This window comes from Triticum aestivum, chromosome 1D (genome assembly GCF_018294505.1).
Source record: "Triticum aestivum cultivar Chinese Spring chromosome 1D, IWGSC CS RefSeq v2.1, whole genome shotgun sequence".
Classification (NCBI taxonomy): Eukaryota; Viridiplantae; Streptophyta; class Magnoliopsida; order Poales; family Poaceae; genus Triticum; species Triticum aestivum.
In genome coordinates, this window is record NC_057796.1 from 365,169,426 (window position 1) to 365,184,412 (window position 14,987).

The 14,987-nt window shown below is 47.5% G+C and overlaps 1 protein-coding gene across 1 annotated transcript; it reads left to right on the forward strand.

Moving 5' to 3' along the window:
- The first annotated feature begins 3,636 nt into the window (after nt 1–3,636).
- On the forward strand, nt 3,637–4,443 carry LOC123170125 (uncharacterized). Its single transcript, XM_044587968.1, has one exon. It carries the CDS (start codon nt 3,843–3,845, stop codon nt 4,338–4,340), a length of 498 nt encoding a protein of 165 aa, XP_044443903.1. The 5' UTR covers nt 3,637–3,842; the 3' UTR covers nt 4,341–4,443.
- Nucleotides 4,444–14,987: the final 10,544 nt, after the last annotated feature.

The following is a 14,987-nucleotide window of genomic DNA, read 5'->3' on the forward strand; positions in this document are numbered from 1 at the left end:
AATTTGTCTTTAACATCCCTGACAGTCATCTTAATATAACAGTCACCATCGTCTTGAGAAATTACATCTAAAGAAGTGTAATAAACTCTCAAAGAAGGCCACAGACTTCGACTAGAGGGTGTGTGGTGCCAACGAAAATTTCTGCCTACACATATATTCTACAGGTCAAATCTAGAAAATTCTTGACTCATGGTTTCTTGTAATCCTGAGAATCCACTTTTTTAATCCATGACTAACTCTCTAAAGAATCTTTTCTTAATGTCACCATCAAATCCTCTCATATTCCAAAACACACCTCTCATTGTTAGAATAGGATAAATTTGTTTATTTTTTCTTTCCTTTTTCCACAAGATGATCTAAACTTGTGATAGAACAAACACCTCCCAAAATCGATTGGCCGCACTGTGTAAACGCTGGAAATGGGCCGGCCCATCTCTCGTCGCTCGCGTTGTTGCTAGTGCATATCGCCGCCAATTCTCCGCCGCGAGCGACGAATAGGATATCCCCGGGTGAGCAGTCGCGACTGCTCGATTCCGTGTCATTATGTATGCACGTCCAAAGTCGTTTGACCCAAGGGGCCGAGAGGACACCCGAACTTTGGGTCGTTTGCTCTTTTTGCAGAGTACATAGTTGTTGTGCGTGTCATGGTGACGAGTCCTCCTCTTCAACGCCTGAAGCGCTAGTTAGCAAGCTGGTGCTCGCACGCATGCAAGCAGGGTCGCCACCCAACTTTGCGCTAGGCGCTTGCTTCACCCAATAGTTTTTCTTCCAGCTATTGGTCTAGTAGGAAAAAAACCGGTTGATTTCGTTTGAGGTTGAAAAAAAATTGATCACAAAAAAGGTTTATTGATTCTTTTTAAAAAATTCATTAGTTTGAGGAAAGTTCATGAATTTGATAAAAATCTTGAAATATGGATTTTTTGTGAATTTGAAAAAAGTTCATGCATTAAAAAATAAAATAGTTTACAAAACCCAAAAAAATGCTCATGAACTAAAAAAAGTTCATAATTTGGAAAAGGTTTGTACACTTTGAAAAACATCATTAAATTCTAAAAATTTCATAGATTTGCAAAACAATTCATGGGGAAAAGTATAAAAAAGGTTCATGAAGTAGGGAAAACAAATAATAATTTTGGAAAAAAAAGTTCACAGAAAATGAAAACAAATTCAAAATTTGAAAGAGGTTGAAAAAGTTCATGATAATTTGAAAAATGCTCACGAATTTTAAAAGCTTTCTTGTTATTTGAAAAGAAGTTCACGAATTTGAAAACTGGATTTTAAGAAGTTCAAAATTTTGATATTTTTTATGAATTTAGAAAAAAAATCGAATTTCAAAAGTTTCATGCATTTAAAACAAAAGGAAAAAATTAAAAGGAAAATTGAAAACCTGAACAAAACCGGTCCGGAAAAATACTAAAACGCAAAAAATAAATCCGGCTGAAAAGCTTCTGAAGCTTCGGCCCATTTCCAAATGCCTTTTGGCGCCAGTTAATGAAATGCATGTTAAGCGGTGCAAGTTACTCAAAAATAAATGTTAACCGGTGCAATAATCCTACACCTACGTAATCTTTGCTGGACTGCGACGTAACCTTCGAACAAATTATTTTGCCCCCGCCCCCTAATTTCACCGAGGTGAGCCCATCCTCTCACCTATTCCCAATCACAGATGTCCACATCAGCATTTATGTAATCTGCTTGCCTAACCTTTCGTAGGTGCAGCATTGCGAGTTTGCGGCAGCAGTGTCAAATGGCAAGTTCGTCGCGCTTCTCCATCTCTTCATCTCTTGGTGGCGCACCCTGCTTGTGTCGCCGGCGAGTCGAGAGCCTCTTTGCGTTGGCGGCTGGCCTGAACGTCGACAACCTGCACGCCTTTTCCAACTGCACAAAAGTGACGGATAGACCGCTTCTCCTTTATTCTTTAATTAGAGGGAAAAAAGTTAATCAACGCCATTCTTTTCTTCTTTGAGCGTTCTATCACCTTCACAACTCCTTTACCCACATCGACAACACGAAGTCTTGTCAAACTCCGTGGTAAAGCTGGTAGTACGTAGCTGAAAATCTGCCCGACAAGGTCCACATGCGCCCCGACTTCCACTCCGCAGTCGATTCGATTTGACCTGATGTCTTCCCTCACCGTGAGCACTGCAGTAATTTTCAACGAACGGGACATTAGCACATCGATCCGCTGGTAGACCCTGACTTAACCACACCGCCTAAGCTAAGGCCCCCTCAAGTCAAAGACACTAGGAACAGAGGCCATTATAAAACCGTTGGAATCACGTGGCCGCGGCATACAAAATCGACGTCGAAGACGAGCAGTCGAGCACCGTGCTTCATCTTCCAACAGACATCTCCCTTCGAGCATCTCCGACAGTCGCGGCAAAAGGCGCCCGCACGATAAAGTTTGGTTTTAGCGCGCGCCGGCTGGTTCCGCGCGCTCCAGCGGTGGCGAGAACTTATCGCGCACGGGAAGTGTTTGCGCGCGCGGGAGAAAGCGGCACGCGGCGCGGTAGATTTGGTGCGCCGCTTCGCGTGCGTCTATAAAATCCCGCGCTCGCCACGCGCACAGAACACAGCCACGCGCCCTCCCCTCGCAACCTCGCTGTTTCGCCACCTCGCTGCTTCGCCGCTTTTCGCGCCACCACTGCGCCACCATGCCGCCGCGCCGCCGGGGTTCTTCGGGTTACCGCGGCGTCCGCGAGCGCCCCAACGGCTGGTACTCCGCCGAGATTCGGTCCGGCGACGTCCGGCTCGGCCTTGGGTCGTTCCGGAGCGCGCACGAGGCGACCCGCGCGTACAACGCGGCGGCGTGGCGCTTGGAGATGCCCCGGTCGCAAATGAACTTCCGGGACGTCTTCACGCGCGAGGAGGCGCAGCGCGTCGCCCCTCCGCCGCGTCTCATCACCGACATGGACCGTGCCGACCAAGCTCGGCGGCAGCGCCGCCTCCTCATCGCCGAGGAAGACGAGCGAGCCATGGCGGAGTGGCGCCGTCGCCACCCGGAGGACGTCGCCGACGAGAGTGCCTACTGGGCGGAGATGACGGCAGGGCGCCGCGCGAAGCGGGCGGACCGGCGTCGGCGGAAGGCATTGGCGAATGTGCAGTCCGATATCGTTGCAGCAGGTGGGAGGTCGATCTTCACGGCAGACGATGAACGTTGGTTGGACATGTGGCTCGATACCTCGGACGACACCGACGAGGATGATGATGGTGATGATGGTAGCGACTTGGAGTAGTTTCTATCTATGTATGCCGTAGTAGTTTCTATCTAGTTGCACCGTAGTTTTATCTATCTATGCTTTCGAACTATCTATCTAGTTGCACCGATGTAAAATACCTTTGTATCGTTTTTTATCTATGCAATCTATCTTTTTTATCTATGCTTCCGATGTAAAAAATGTTGTAGAATGAGCACGCGCGCTGCATTTTTTGCGCCCTGCTGGAGCGGCCCGCGCTGCATTTTAGCACGGCTGCTGGAGCCAGCGCTGCGCGCCGCGCTCTAACCCACGCACTAAAAACCGAGCACATGACACACCCTCGTAGACGCCACCCGTAATTAACCCCCCTGCACCGACCTGTTTACCAGGCCAACGATCGAGCTGAAAAACTAACCGTGCTAGTGGTTTGCATAAACAAAGCGCCGAGGCTGTATATAAGTGGTGTGCAGGAGACAGGAGGTGAATATAAATCTCCGGCCAAATCTTGGATGCTCTCACGGGGTTCACCAACTCTCACTTGTCCATGATCTTGTCCTTGTGCCGATTAGCAGCACCTGCCCACAAAGACTCCTTGATTACCAGCTCCATTTCGCGGAAACAGGAAGCTAGATCCATTTGCTCGAGATGAATGGCTACTCCAACCTCGCCTCCTCGCCCCCGCCGGTGGCGGTGGCGGTGGCGACCAGGGGCGCCCGGGCCAGGCGATCGCTGGAGCTGACCCACACCAAGGAGACCAACGCGTGGGAAGGGCTGGCCATCGGGGCGGTCACCCTGGCGAGGACCTTCTCCACCGGCTCCCAGAGGCTCTGCAGCAGGTCCGGCGACAGGGCCCGGGGCGCCCTGCCGGGCGCCATGAGGAGGGCCTTCTCCATGCGGAGGCACCCGGCGGCTCCCGGCAAGGGCGACGGGCACTACTGGAGGATCCACGACATGGAGGGGGACAGCGACCACGGCGACGACCACAATGCGGCGGCGGAGGAGGAGCGCGGCGTGGAGAAGGAGCACGAGACGAAGAAGGAGGCGCAGCGAGAGGAAGGTCAGGCGAAGGAGGAGGCCAAGACGAAGAAGAAGAGAGGCAACCACAACATCCTCAAGGCGTGCAAGAAGCTCTTCCGGTTGTGATGGCGGATTGTCGATCGATCGAGCCGCTTCTGCTGTAACGAAATGTACTTGCTCTCAGTCTCTTGTTGATCTCTTGGTTGATTGTTGGGGTGTTCATGTTGCATTTGTTTCGTTCGTTTTCGTTGAGGAGGAGCAAAAGCAGGGTGAGCTCGGCATGCCGAGCGCTGCGCGCATGCGTGTTTGTGCCCTTTGTGCGCTGAGTGCGAGCTTTTTAGATCTTGATGAGACTGGGAGTGTGGGCCACGGCCGTGTCGCGCGGGCATTTTGCTGGTCTCCGATGCCATCACGGGCGGAGACCGGAGTCAAATGGACACCCGGAGTTCGTGCGCAACCTCTGTCGTCGGGTGGGAGCCGCAGCTGTCGGAGCTCTAGACTCGGATGTGGTATGCGCAGCGGGTGGCCGAAATGGCCCAAATACAATCACGACTACCCCATGCATAAGACAGTCTTTCCTGCTTAAGAGCATCTATAGCCTGGCGTCCTAAACCCACCTCAAACACGCGGACGGACGGCCCGATCACTGACCGGTCATATTTAGCGGTCTAGGCGAGCGCCTCAAACGCCCGGTGACGGTGTTCTGGATAAGGCAGTACTAACCAAGTCGGCCCATTCTCCTCGGGATGGGCCGACAAGTCCTCATTCGTGGTCAAGGTGGACTCCGGAGGCCGTACGCAGGAGGCGTGATCAAGACTCTCTCTCCCGAAGACTTGACGTGTACTCCAAAATCTCTGCCGCCGCCTAGCTCCTAGTTGCCGACCTTGTAACCCTAGATACCCTCCCTGGCGTGTATATAAGCCATAGGGTTTAGCCCGTAGAGGGGACATCAACACAAAATCATTCGCCTGGCCCTACAATTAGATCGCACATTACGATCTCGAGTTAAATCAACTATGTACTTGATACATCTTCATCAATATAAAATAAGAGCATGACGTAGGGTTTTACCTCCATCAAGAGGGCCCGAACCTGGGTAAACATCGTCTCCTTCGTTCATGTTACCCTCGACCCAAGATCCATAGCTCGGGACCTCCTACCCCAAGGTCTGCCAGCTTTGACACTGACACTGGTGCTTTCATTGAGAGTTTCGCTGCGCGATCACCAAAAGGATCGATGGCTCACCTGCAGATCAACTGCCCCAATGGCCTCGGGAGCGTTTTCGCCCCCGGCCAGCCTTTCGTGTTCAGCAGCATGGTCTTTTGCGTCGACTCGACAGGCTATCTGACCTCGGTCGAGAACTACGCCCCAGGTCCGATCATGACCTTTGGCGGCCTCGAGTACACTGCGGATTCCCGTGGTGAGCTCGTCCTGTCGGGATGGGCCTCCGACCGAATTGAGAACCCATCCAGCGTCGGGGGCTCGACCCCGGAATCGATCTCCGTCGGCGTCGTTAGAGACCCCCGACGAGACTACTTCAGCCAATGCGCTTCGAATCTCCGGCCCGAATGTAGATCCGGCCCCCACTTCGGGAATCACGTCAGGGTTGGGCCTGACCTCGGTGCAAAACCCGAATCACTCCCGGACCCCCTTCGCGCCGAAGACACGTCAAGTTACCGGTCGGGCATACTTTGAGTCAGCCCCTCTTACAACCCTGTAATGAATCCGGAAGAGCTGTCTCACCTTAATGAGATGCTTGACCGTATCCAGGGCATGTCCATCTCGGACGACAAGACTTCGATCTATGATCAGGTCGGACTTAAAGCCGACGATCGGGAAATTTACATCCCACCCAACACTCACCTAGTCGCCACGGTCGATGATTTAACCGACTAATTAGACTACCGTGAGGCCACGGACATGGATGAAGACGTTGATGGCACCGCAGAGGACACCTCGACCCTGGTAAACACAGGCAGGAGGACTGCTACATCTACTTACGATGTCTACATGGTGGACACCCCCAATACCCCTCCAAGATGTCGTCGAGCTTCCGGTTCATATCCGCAATATCCTCGGAGACGAAGTCCGGAACCAAGGTCGAAACTTGATAGAAAAAAATCCTTGTTACAAAGGCAAAAGTTGAAGTACCGGGACGGCTGCCTTAAAGCGGTGCCCTGGGGGCTGCATAACAGGTTCCTATAATTTTTTCACAACCCCAATGCCGGTTTCTTGAAACCAACTTTGGGGTTGGGGGCTACTCACTCACTAAGACGTTTGGAAGTTTACGGCATTATGTCCTCGGACAACAACATAAACCTATAAGCTCAAATGAACAAATTAAACTTGGTATAAGGATAGAAGCATACCTCGAAGCTCGTTACAAGGTTCTTAAAAACCTCATGTAGGCCGGCCCCTGTGGACCGGAAATCCTGCAACGTTGCACCTATCAAGTCACGGTGCTCTTCCTTAATAGAAGAGCCCTTCAGGGTCTCCTCCATTTCCTTGGTCCACCCCGCGCCAGCCCGTCCTTGGGCAGTTGGCAGGGGAGGACGGACGACCTTGGATCCAGGCGCCGAGGTGCTGGCCCGGATAGCCTCCACCAGCGGTGGCGGAGCTGAAGCAGATATCGGATGGACTGATGGCTGGCCCAGGCCCTCTTCGATGACCTCGGGGTGCCTCTCCGCCGGATCTTGTTGCGCCGAGGTGTCGACCTCGGCCATGACGGCCGCCTCCTCGACCCTCATCGTGTCAACATTGGGGGCCAGGGTGGATGTCGCCTCCCCTAGCGCATCATGCGCTGGGGGAGGAATGGCGGGCTCCAGAGTCCCGCTAGCGGATGCCAACCCGCTCGAGGAACCGCTGGGGATCACCTTTGGCGGACTGCGTAAGAAAAGATACTTTGTGAGTCCTTCTTTGCCAAAAGAACTTGTCAGATAAAAAGACAAGGTATAAAAACGACGGCTTACCCTCGAGGCACCGGTTTCTTCCTTCCCATTGCGAGGAGGTCTTCTTCTGAGTCGTCGGAGAGCTTGACTCTTTCTGGAAACTTGCCGGCGGTCCTAGCCGAGGTTCTCCTCGGCCTCTTTGAGCCCTTGGGCTGCATGCCGAGCTTGGCGTCCTCTGACGCTGCCCTCTTCCCTTTCGGGGGAGGGATCTCCTCAACGTCACCGCGTCACCGTCATGAGCAGCGGAGGCATGGGTCTCTTCTGACCTGGTGACCGAGGTCTCCCGAACCCGAGCACTGGCTCTACCCTTTAGGGACTTCTTCCCTTTGGGGGCCACCACGTGCGGCTCCCTGGCGAGGAGCACTTTGAGCAGCGGGGTCGGCGGCTCCTCTGGCAGTGGAGCTGGGCATCGCACTTCTTGCGCCCAGGCCAACTACTTTTGCAGAGGTTAAGCGTAGGAATCGCCAAAATCTATCCGTCAGTATAAAAGGCGAAGAGTTCGGGTACGTGTCTTCGAACATTTACTGGGGGCGTCGTAGCCATGCTCAAAGCCGAGGTCCGCTCCCTCCTCGGGGATCTTGTCCTTGGCCAGCTTCATGAGCTTAGTCCACATGGCGGCCAAGGTGGAGCGGAACAAGGCGGTGACGGGACCCATGTCCTCGGGCTTTTGTGCCCACATCGGGGCAACCCGAAGTTGGAGGGGGAGCATGCGACGGTTGAGCATGACGTTGATGACGTTGGCAAGCTCGATCTTCCCCATGGTGGACCACCATTTGACCCTTTTGACGAGGGCCTCCACCTCCTTCGGGTCCCCCCAAGCGACGCCCTTCTCCCTCCAGGACTTGAGCTTCTTTGGAGGCCCGGTCGAGAAGGCTGGGACCTCTGGCTGGCCAGGGGCGAGCGGTTCGGTGATGTAGAACCACTCCCACTGCCACTCCTTCACTGTTTCGATGAAGGTGCCTTTGAACCACTCAGCCCCCTGGTTCTTGCTAATCATGGCCCCTCCGCACTCCGCGAGATCGGAGCCACTAGACTTCGGCTTGATTCCAAAGATCTTCAGCCATAGGCTGAAGTGTGGCTTGCAGCGAAAGAAAGCCTCGCAGACCGTGATGAAGCAGGCGAAGTGAAGGATGGAGTTTGGGGCCAGATGATGAAAATCCAGCTTGTAGTAGAACATCACCCCACGCACAAAAGGGTGCAACGGGAACCCCAGCCCTCGGACGAGGTGGGGGACGAAAACTACCCGCTCCCTAGCGTTGGGAGCGGGCACTTGCTGGCCAGCGGCGGGAGCGCGGGCGGTGACATCAGTGGTCAGGTACCCTGCACTGGGCAGCTCCTGGATAGTGTCTGTTACGATGAAACCACCCCAGTGCCCTTTGAGGGTCTCGGCCATGGCTAGTGAGGGAGGATGGACTCGCTGGAGGAAAAGGATGCGAGATCGGATCTGCGCTGGAGAGAGACGAAGCAGTAGATAGGGAAATGGGAGCGTGGTCAGTTGTGTTGTCCTCCCTTTTACTCTTATAGGCCCGCGAAAGGCCAAGAGTCCCCCTCACTGCGCCGATAAACTCGCCACTCCCATCAAATATGTCGTTGAGCATTGATGACCCACAAGTATAGGGGATCAATCATAGTCCTTTCGATATGTAAGAGTGTCTAACCCAACGAGGAGTAGAAGAAAATGACAAGTGGTTTTCATCAAGGTAATTTCTGCAAGCACTGAAATAGTCGGTAACACGTAGTTTGGTAGCAAGATAATTTGTAACGGACAAGTAACGGTAACGGTAAATAAAGTGCAACAAGGTAGCCCAATCCTTTTGTGGCAAAGGACATGCCAAAACGGTCTCTTATACTCCCCAATTCCTTTATATAAGGTGTATTTGTGTATTTGTTTTTTCAGAAGTCAAAAGAGTGCATGTTTGACCGAATTTCTAGAAAAATGTATCAATATCCACAATATGAAATTTATATCATTTGATCCATAATGAAAAGTAGTTTCATATTTTACCTATTAGGTATTGTAGATGTTATTTTATTCTATAATCTTGGTCAAACATTCAAATGGTTGAGTTGCACAAAAACCAATACACCTTATATTCTAGAATGGAGGGAGCAATAAGCAAAGTGTTCTTGAGGGCACAAGGGAATTTCATCTAGTCACTTCCATCATGTTGGTTTGATTTGTGTTTGCTACTTTGATAATTTGATATGTGGGTGGACCAGTGCTTGGGTATTGTTCTTACTTGAACAAAACACCCATTTATGATTAACCCCCTCGCAAGCATCTGCAACTACGAGAAAAGTATTAAGATAAAATCTAACCATAGCATTAAACAATTGGATCCATATGGGTCCCTTACGAAGTAGCACATAAATTAGGGTTTAAGCTTCTATCACTCTAGCAACCTATCATCTAATAACTACTCCACAATGCATTCCCTTAGGCCCAAAGATGGTGAAGTGCCATGTAGTCGACGTTCACATGACACCACTAAGGGAATCACAACATACATATCATCAAAATATCGAACACATATCAAATTCACATGAGTACTTGCAACATGATTTCTCCCGTGACCTCAAGAACAAAAGTAACTACTCACAAATGATAATCATGCTCAGGATCAGAGGGGTATTAAATAGCATAATGGATCTGAACATATAATCTTCTAGCAAATAAACCATATAGTAATCAACTACAAGATGTAATCAACACTACTAGTCACCCATAGGTACCAATCTGAGGTTCCGGTACAAAGATTGAACACAAGAGATGAACTAGAGTGTGAGAGGAGATGGTGATGTTGAAGATGTTGATGGAAATTTCCCTCCCAAAGATGAGAGGGTTGTTGGTGATGATGATGGCTTCGATTTCCCCCTTCGGGAGGGAAGTTTCCCTGGCGGAATCACTCCGCCGGAGGGCAAAAGTGCTCCTGCCCAAGTTCCGCCTCGAGACGGCGGTGCTACGTCCCGAAATTCCTCCCCTTATTATTTCTAGGTCAAAATGACCTATATACTAGAAGATGGGCACCGGATGTGGGCTGGGCTGACCACAACTCACTAGGGCGCGCCTGGGGGGGCCTGGTGCACCCTGGTGTCTTGTGGTCACCAGGTGCCCCCCTCCGGTAGTTATTTGCTCCAGTATTTTTATATATTCCAAAATAATTATCCGTAAATTTTTAGCTCATTTGGAGATGTGCATAATAGGTATCTCTGATGTAGCTTTTTTAGGTCCAGAATTCCAGCTGCCGGTATTCTCCCTCTTTGTGTAAACCTTGCATATTATGAGAGAAAAGGCATTAGAATTACTCCATAAAGCATTATTATGCATAAAAAACTTATAAATAACAGTAGAAAAACATGATGCAAAATGGACGTATCAACTCCCCCAAGCTTAGACCTCGCTTGTCCTCAAGCGAAAAACCGATATCGAAAATTCAGGTCCAGAATTCCAGCTGCCGGTATTCTCCCTCTTTGTGTAAACCTTGCATATTATGAGAGAAAAGGCATTAGAATTACTCCATAAAGCATTATTATGCATAAAAAACTTATAAATAGCAGTAGAAAAACATGATGCAAAATGGACGTATCAACTCCCCCAAGCTTAGACCTCGCTTGTCCTCAAGCGAAAAACCGATATCGAAAAACATGCCCTCATGCTTAGAGAGAGAGAGGTGTCGATAAAAACAAAATACGAACATAGTAGCATCATGCTTATTATTATAACAGCAACAAGCTTTATCATAAACATTATCACATAACTTTATCATATAACATCTCATGAATAAGTAAAAATTCATCACAACATCAAAGTAAAAGCATAAACTCTATTGAAAACCAACAAACTATGTTCTCAGTCAGCTTTGCAACTACAATTCATCATCTTTTCAGGAAGGGTCTTGCATCGGAGCCTTTTGGCAAGTCCACATACTCAACCATCATTTAATGTTCTATGATTGCTAACACTCACCATATACACATGAGTAAAAAGTTTCAACCGGACACATAGAAAGATAGAGGCTTAAAGTTTCGCCTCCCAACTTATTCACCTCAAGGGTGATGTCAACAACAATAACTCATGCTCACTCATATCCAACTGGATATATGTGCCTACATCTTTCACCCACCACATGATGCTTGCAAAAAGAGAAAATAAAAATGAATAGAGGATAATACTTTGTCTCTTGCATGAAAAGTAAATACATAAAGTAAAAGATAGGCCCTTCGCAGAGGGAAGCAGAGGTTGTCATGCGCTTATTCGTTTGTATGCTCGATCTCTTAGTGCAAAAGAACGTCACGTTACATTGCCCCTTATGATAGCAACCTTTATTATGCAGCCCGTTGCTTTTATTACTTTTCCATCACCAGTTCGTACAACGCTCAATTTTCTCTTACACTAAATGATCCAAGACATTTTGAAGAAATTTTTTATTGCCCGTTTGCACCGATGACAACTTACTTGAAGGATATTACTCAATCCATAGGTAGGTAAGGTGGACTCTCAAAACAAGATTTTGGGTTTAAGGTTTTTGGATGCACAAGCAGTATCTCTACTTAGTGCGGATTTTTGGCTAGCAAAGATATTGAGGAAGCACCACATGTTGAAGGATCTATGACAATTTAACTTCTATGTGAATATGAACAGACATAAATCATTACGTTGTCTTCCTTGTCCAACGTCAACAATTTTGGCATATAATATTTCGATGAGGGCTCACAATCATAAAAGATGTCCAAGATAGTGTATTTGCATGTAAATCTTATCTTCCCTTATTAATTATTTCATGCATTGCATCATTGACCAATGATGCGTTTGTCAACTTTCAACAAATTTTACCACTTGTACTTTTCTTTATGTGATGTCGTTACTTAACATAAGATTAGCATATGATGTTTTTCATTGTTTCTTTTATTTTGATTGAAACATAAAAGTGAATAAGCAAAACTCGAACTAAACTTTATTATATAACTTTCACTCGATTACATAGAAAGATGGATCACGAAACTAAGACTCGGAAATAAACCATGCTAAACTTTTATTCAACTAATTCATGAGATAACTAAAGACCAAACTAAAAATAGGTAAAGGTAATGAAAGTAATGGGGATACGATACCGGGGCATCTCCCCCAAGATTGGCAAAAGCCAAGGGGAGTGCCCATACCATGTACTCAAGTTTCCTTTGGTGGTGAGGAAGGAGGTGGTGGTGGTGTTGAAGTAGTAGTGTCACACTTCAGGCTCAATAGGTACTCCAATCGACGAATGATGCTCCGGAGGCAATGATTTGCTCTTGCAACAGAATATTTTCATGAGTGAGATATTTATTCTGAACACGAGCCGTTTCAAAGGCCCTAAAAGCTTCAATTTCAGTAGGGGTGAGATGGTTGTAATATGGTTGAAGGATGTCTTCTTCTTCCTCTATTAGCATGGCCTGCCCTCTTGCTTGACCTTGATCTCCCGCAGCTTCCTTGCCCTTGTCCTCCTTGGTGGCTTCTTTTGGTCCTTCTCTTTTCAGTTCCATCGTCATCAGGCAAGCATCTTCTTTTACATTTTTGGAGGAGGAGAAGACATGATGCCTGGCTTGACAGATCTGACAGAAACACAACAAGAAACAAGAACAGAAGATTTCTCAAGATTTTTTATCTTGGGAAACAAGCAAACAGGAGGAAAACAGAGTCGGGAAGGTTCCCGAGGTGGGCACAACCCACCTGGCCGCGCCAGGCAAGACAAACGTGCCCTGGTTATCGTGCCCTCCTCGGTTTTCTTCCTGATTGTTTCTTATTTTCCTAATTTTTGTTATATTCCAAAACTGACAGAAAATATTTTTGCGGATTTTTCGGAGTCCTTTTACTTACCTATCATGTACCTCCTCTTTTTCAGGATTCTGGAGTGTTCTGGAAGGTTTCTTTTATGTGTTCCTCTGGTCTCATGGTTTGAATAACATTGCTTTCAACATTAATATGCGTACCTGAGATATAATGTTTGATTCTTTGTCCATTGACCACCTTCGGGTTTGTACCTTCGGCATTATTGATCTTAATGGCTCCAGAAAGATAAACCTCTTCGATAATATAAGGTCCTTCCCATTTGGAAAGAAGTTTTCCTGCAAAGAATCTAAAACGGGAGTTGTACAAAAGAACATATTCTCCAACTTTTAATTCCCGCTTTTGGATTCTTTTGTCATGCCATCTTTTAACTTTCTCTTTAAATAGTTTGGCATTTTCATAAGCTTGGGTTCTCCATTCATCTAGTGAGCTAATATCAAATAACCTCTTTTCACCGGCAAGCTTGAAATCATAATTGAGTTCTTTAATTACCCAATATTTTTTATGTTCTAACTCAAGAGGCAAATGACAAGCTTTTTCGTAAACCATTTTATAAGGAGACATACCCATAGGATTTTTATAAGTTGTTCTGTAAGCCCAAAGTGTGAACCACTAGACTGATTCTTAGACCAATTCTTTTGGGACCTATTGACAGTTTTTTTTAATATTAGTTTTATTTCTCTATTGTTAAGTTCAACTTGACCACTAGACTGAGGATGATAAGGTGAAGCAATTCTATGGTTAACATCATATTTAGCAAGCATTTTACGGAAAGCACCATGAATAAAGTGTGAACCACCATCAGTCATTAAATATCTAGGGACTCCAAACCTTGGGAAAATAACTTCTTTAAGCATTTTAATGGAAGTGTTGTGATCAGCACTACTAGTTGGAATAGCTTCTACCCACTTAGTAACATAATCAACAGCAACCAAAATATGAGAAAGGTCCCATATAATCAAAACCCCAAATATCAAATGGTTCAACGGCAAGTGAATAATTCATAGGCATTTCTTGACGCTTACCAATATTACCTATCCTTTGACATTCATCACAAGATAAAACAAACTTACGGGCATCTTTGAAGATAGTAGGTCAATAAAAACCAGATTGCAATACCTTGTGAGCAGTTCTATCTCCCGCATGATGTCCTCCATAAGCTTCGGAGTGACATTTCTGTAGGATTTGTTCCTGTTCATGCTCAGGTACACAACGTCTAATAATACCATCTACTCCTTCTTTATAAAGATGTGGGTCATCCCAAAAGTAATGTCTTAAATCATAGAAGATTTTTTTCTTTTGTTGGTATGTGAAACTAGGTGGTATATAGCAACAATGTAATTAGCGTAGTCAGCATGCCAAGGTGTGTTGTGAGAAACATTTATTGCAGCTAGTTGTTCATCAGGAAAACTATTATCAATAGGTAGTGGGTCATCAAGAATATTTTCTAACCTAGACAAATTATCAGCTACGGGGTTTTCAGCTCCTTTTCTATCAGTGATATGTAAATCAAATTCTCGTAACAAGAGAACCCACCTAATGAGTCTAGGTTTAGCATCTTCCTTTTTGCTACCTCTTGTGCACTGCGTTGGTTTTCCCTTGAAGAAAAAAGGGTGATGCAGTAAAGTAGCGTAAGTATTTCCCTCAGTTTTTGAGAACCAAGGTATCAATCCAGTAGGAGACCACGCTCAAACTACTGGAATCCACTTCTTTGCCGTCAGCTAGCGGACGGCAAAGAAAGGCTTTGCCATCAGCCACCAGAAAACTGACGGCAAAGAGGCAGCGGACGGCAAAGGATGGCTTTTCCATCAGCATATCTTCGCCGTCCGCTAGCAGACGGCAAAGAGGGTGGGTGGCGGGCGTACCGGGGCGAACTAACGGCCATCTTCTTTGCCGTCCGCTGGCTGACAGCAAAGCATCTTTGTCGTCCGCCAGCAGACGGCAAAGAAGATGGCCGTTAGTTCGTCCGTTTCCCCCGGCCCCACCCCACTAGGTACGCTCTTT